Raw genomic sequence first — 5,436 nt, forward strand, 5'->3', positions numbered from 1 at the left:
TAGTGTGTTTCTTTCCTGCAGAAGATGTTTCGCCGGTTTCGCCGGTGGCTGCCCTGCTGTACCACTGGGGAGGGGAGAGAGGCAGACGACCCGCCGGAGGAGAAGACCGCCCCTGGCCACCCACTGGACAGCATGGAGGTGAGGGGCGCCGTGGTGCCTGCCTTCTGAGAGTCATCGGCGGAGCAGACTACTTGATTTAAAAGCGCTATTTTCATCTATCACATGTGCACGCACTATTAGGTATTTTCTGAAACCTTGGCAATCTTTCTTAGCTAGTGACTGGGATAAAAAGTGGTGTTCTGAATTACTGCTTCCTTTAGACCACCTTCTGAGCGTTACCTACTTTACTGTTATTTGTAAGAGTCAAGAAATGTCACTTTCTTCAGCTGCGGGATTCTCTGTTCTCATGTTAAGTGTATAGTCCTTATACATCTATGAGAAACAAAAGTGGCACTCGCATAAGGTGTCAAACCTATTTCTATATTTATCAGTCGAATAAGGAACTAATAACCAAGAGTAATAGTAGGAAATTATGAGGAAAACGTAAGTGTGGCATTATATATAGTGGCTTTATTCTAATTAGCGCAGTGTATCTCAACACTGAAACCTCCCTCGTGGGATTGGTAATACGTGGTGCGCTAATGAAGTTATGGAAACGGAGCAGAAATAAATGAACAATCATTCTAGTGACGATACGGGTCGATAATACGGAAATGCACTGACTTCAGCGTCTCTGAGAACGGGTAGTCTGCTGTGTCAGGTGCTTAGGGACAATCATTGGTAAATGGTTAACCTGTTTGGCTGTCGTGAGCTATGACAGGAGGTTGAATGGCGGTAAAACCTGCAGTAGGCGATAAGACCTTCGATGTCCTCTCCTCAACACGGTACGTAATTGTCGGAATCATTTGCGGACTGTAGAGCAGCATTAGAGGCTACCTGTGGCAGATATGGCGACAGAGCAGATTGCTGGTACAGGCACAAAGGCCTAATCTCCTATATCCATAACCTCATGTGTATTGTATTCGTGAGGAGGCCCAACACCATATTAAATATTCGGTCATACTATTTTGGATCGTCAGTATAAGTTTGTAGGTCACAGACAACCATGAAACCCTGCGAGGTGGATATGCGCATCCTCGCGTCTGTTCTACTAAGTGCAGAAGTGAACTTACAGGAATGGTCCTTATCGAGCAACTGGGAGACATCACAACATCATGTTGTGCATGAGACTGTATCATTGTGTGGAAGGTTGAGCAGTGATAGTCTTTTGCTAATGTTTAGATTACTATTCAGAATAACAAGCTTTTAAAGATCCAACCCAGACAAAGAAAATGCACGAGAATAATTTATATACCAATATAATCTCACGTCACTATATTGACAGATAAATAATTCGTACTTCATTCGATTTAAATATGTACTGAATAGATGTAGCAAAGAACTGGCAATATCTAATGTTACTTTAATGATCTAAATTATTGTGAACAGATCTTCTCTCAATTTGTATCACATGGATCACGTTTAGCAACATCTTAACATCATCCATTATATCTTTTCCACACAGGAGCCAGCATTAGCAACAACAGCGGCGTCACCAGCCACGCCGCCCACTACAACACTGCAGGTATCGCCAGCCACGTTGCCGGACACAGGAGGAGAGCCAGCAGAAGCCACAAGAGAAGAGGCGTCTCCACCTGCGTCACCATCCACAGTGCCAGTTGAACGACCAGCTGCACCACAAGTGGCTGCACCAGCCGCGTCACCAGCCACAACAGGAGTGGCCAAGGAGGCCACAACACAACTGGAGTCTCCAGCCATATTGCCATCCACAACACAACTTGAACCACCAGTTGCTACACACATGGCATCTCCCGTCACGTCCCCATCTACAACACATGTCTCATCAGTCATGACACAAGTGACGTCGGCACCTATAATTGAAGTGGCGTTGCCACCCACAACAAGAGCAATTCTTCGAGCCTCATCGTCAGGCAAAACATCACCAGCAGCCCATCTAACCACTAAACGTGTAGCCTCATTACCTTTAGAGCAGTTGGTGTCCAAAGCATCGCCGTCAGCCTCCACACAAATAGCATCCGCCATCCCCATTGCCTGCTACAGCATGCATCCTATTACCAGTCCTGTTGCCAGATACAACACACGCTGTGCCACCAGTCCTGCTGCCAGATTCAGCACACGCAGTGTCACCAGTCCTGCTGCTGGATACAACACACATCCTGTCACGAGTCCTGCTGCCAGATTCAGCACACGCTGTGCCACCAGTCCTGCTGCCAGATTCAGCACACGCTGTGCCACCAGTCCTGCTGCCAGATTCAGCACATGCTGTGTCACCAGTCCTGCTGCCAGATTCAGCACACGCAGTGTCACCAGTCCTGCTGCTGGATACAACACACATCCTGTCACGAGTCCTGCTGCCAGATTCAGCACACGCAGTGTCACCAGTCCTGCTGCCAGATACAACACGCGTTCTGTCACCAGTCCTGCTGCCAGCTTCAACATGACTCGTGTGGCAAGATTCTGAATTTCAGTGAAATATATCATTTGTTCTTATTACACTTTTGATTAAATAAAAACGAAATTTTATGTGTTATATACCGTGTCTATTTCTAACTATGCTGATGTATGCGTGTAGAGACACGACACTTACATGTGTGTGGATACATTTTAATGTAATCTGTAATACATAAGCTTATAGCCCCCTAGTACTTCAAAATCCATCCCAAGTAATTTTCCTTTTGCCAATTCTACTGCAGTGTTAGTTGACAAGAAAAGAAAACATTGCTGTTTAGAAGGGAAAGGAACGAATGGAGTATTATGATTACTGTACAAACAGATAAAAATCGCTTTTCTGGCTATGATTGTGCTGAGATGTTGGAAAGTGGAGCACAGGATTACAGTTTCACAGATCGATCACGTTTTGAATGAAATTTAAACTGAAACAATCTTGGTGTGTGCCTAGATTAGATACTTGGTAGCAGCTATTTTTCCTTTGGAGTTATTCGTAAGTATATCAACAGACTCATTCGTCCCACACACAGTTTTGCTGAGCAAGATTCTGTGGGTGTCACCTGCAGAATTTGACGAGTGCTGCATACTTGCGTCAAAACAACCAAAACTTCCGTAGCTGTACAGGAACTTTATTCTGCGGACCCCCAACACACTTAATAGAATACACTAGGAAGAACTGATATGAGAAAGTTCGATTAATGCTGTTTAGAACGGGTGGCATCAGACAGAGTTCAAAGATCTGATAACACATTTTCTGTGCTCATATGGTCATGCTGATGTCCCAGTTATATCTAAACAATTGTGCATGTGAATTCAGAAGTCCTTCCTCCTGCACGTTAAAATTCTAAATGATACATATCGTAAATAGTATCAACCACTGAAAGTACACATTACTGGGTGTACTCGCTACAATTTCGTATATACTCCAGACAGTAAATGCTGTACCTACCTACAAACTTCCAGTGGCCGGTCCTCCGTTGTCTGTTCCTGAGATGCTGCGAATCCTGCATGATGAGAAATGTAGGGGGCAGTAACTCTTACATTCCCACCATTTTGTCGTACTCCAACAGTACATTGATAAAATTATTTTACTTCTTTACTCGTACATGTAATGTTGTCAATCACGCTATTGCTTTTGTGTACAAAACTACTATCCCATTATAACGAACAAGGTTTCTACTTGATGCCTTCCTGATTCCCAAATTTAATGTTTAAAGAGCTATTTAACATATATACTTGCGAATTTGAGTATCGAGTAGGGCAAGTCGAACATATTGCACTAAAAAATAGAAACTCCTCTACAGTGGCTCCTTTCGTAGTGGTACACAGTAGAGTTTCTGCAAATCGGAAATGCAATGTACGCCCCATCCCTTAAAATCATGTTAGTTAAAAAGTGAAGAGTGTCAGTCAAGCTGTGAGAAATGCAAAACTGAGGCATGCGCTCGAATTAACCGTTAGCAGAAGTGATCAGCTGTCATATGAAGAAACCTCCGTGGCCTTGGTGTAGGCAAAATGAATGCTGAACTGATTCCATTGCTCCAGCCCCCGCACTGAATCGGTACTTCACATTACGTACAACCACAACTGAACCACAAACGAAACAGAGACTCATTGACTACTTCTTACGAGTAAACGACTGACGCCATTGAAAAATTCTATCTAAAGTACCGTCGATAAAGGCATCAGATCAGCAGGGTCTACTAAAGCACGGGATACAAGTCGTCAGTTTTGACCAATGACGTCCTAGGTAGCTCATAGATATTAATGTCTTTACTTTCCAACCATAGATAATAAATCGGTTATCTGATGCGGATAAAAGCCATCATTGTACATTTAAAAAAGTGAAAGTTGTTTTAAAAGACAGAGCCAAATTTCTTTCGTTTGCATTGATTTCAGTAATTGGTATTTTGCAATTCATTCGGTGCTTAATTTCATTCTTAGTGAGTTTGAGATAATTTGGACGAATAGTTTCTTGTTTTATGAGAATTTTTTCTTTTTCGTTTTAGTTTGTAGGTACGGATTAATCTATTCCGATGAATCTTGACGATTTAAAGGAGCCTATGGGCTTAGACATGGTGGCCATGACTCGATTTCTACTAATGTATGTTCCTGTTGCTGGTTAAGTTAGTTGTCGTGAGTGCCTTGAGGGATACTGTTGGTGTATGGGGTATCCTGTGTGGCTGTGCGTGAATGAATGTTGTGTGAGTGAGCGTACAGTTGTAGACTGGTACTCTTTTTGTAGGGAAGTTTGTAGGGAATATTTAAAGTACAGGGGGCCGCTAAGTGCCCATGTGTATTAGTCGAAATCGACGAGTCGCATTTTGGCAAAAGGAAGTACGACAGGGGGAACCTCCTGTAGGATTATGGGTTTGGAGGCTGTAGTTTGAAGTCAAGATGTGACGAAGTAGTTTTTCAGTAGTTCCCAATCGAAGGAAGGACGTTTTGGTTACATTAATTGAAAATCATGTTGTAGAGGGTTCCGTAGTGATTTCAGATGATTTTTCTTCATATAGGGATTTGGGGAATAGGAGTTATCAGCATCATGTTGTTAATCACAACACTGAATTCCGATCTTTATCCACCGGTCAACTGAAGAGCAGGATACAAATGTTATGTATGGCTCTACTTTTCGTCTTCCGTAGCACTAGTATCCTATACTTCAATCGATATACGTAGGTCAATTGAAGTACAGAATACGCATGTTATAAATGTCGTTATCTCCCATTCGCTAGTACTACTTTTCTATTCTTTAAATGGTTTAAATGGCTCTAAGCACTATGAGACTTAACATCTGAGGTCATCATTCCCCTAGGCTTAGAACTACTTAAACCTAACTAAGCTAAGGAGGACATACGCATCCATGCCCGAGGCAGGATTCGAACCTGCGAACGTAGCAGCAGCGCGGTT

At 43.0% G+C, this 5,436-nt stretch overlaps 1 protein-coding gene across 1 annotated transcript; it reads right to left on the bottom strand.

Moving 5' to 3' along the window:
• Window positions 1-1,545: 1,545 nt before the first annotated feature.
• On the bottom strand, window positions 1,546-2,109 carry LOC126416858 (circumsporozoite protein-like). Its single transcript, XM_050084742.1, has one exon. It carries the CDS (start codon window positions 2,107-2,109, stop codon window positions 1,546-1,548), a length of 564 nt encoding a protein of 187 aa, XP_049940699.1.
• Window positions 2,110-5,436: the final 3,327 nt, after the last annotated feature.

Source organism: Schistocerca serialis, chromosome 8 (genome assembly GCF_023864345.2).
Source record: "Schistocerca serialis cubense isolate TAMUIC-IGC-003099 chromosome 8, iqSchSeri2.2, whole genome shotgun sequence".
Classification (NCBI taxonomy): domain Eukaryota; kingdom Metazoa; phylum Arthropoda; class Insecta; order Orthoptera; family Acrididae; genus Schistocerca; species Schistocerca serialis.

What these genes read in the sequence shown, in the direction of transcription:
- LOC126416858 (XM_050084742.1), bottom strand. Translation starts at nt 2,109, where the DNA reads ATGGGGATGGCGGATGCTATTTGTGTGGAGGCTGACGGCGATGCTTTG.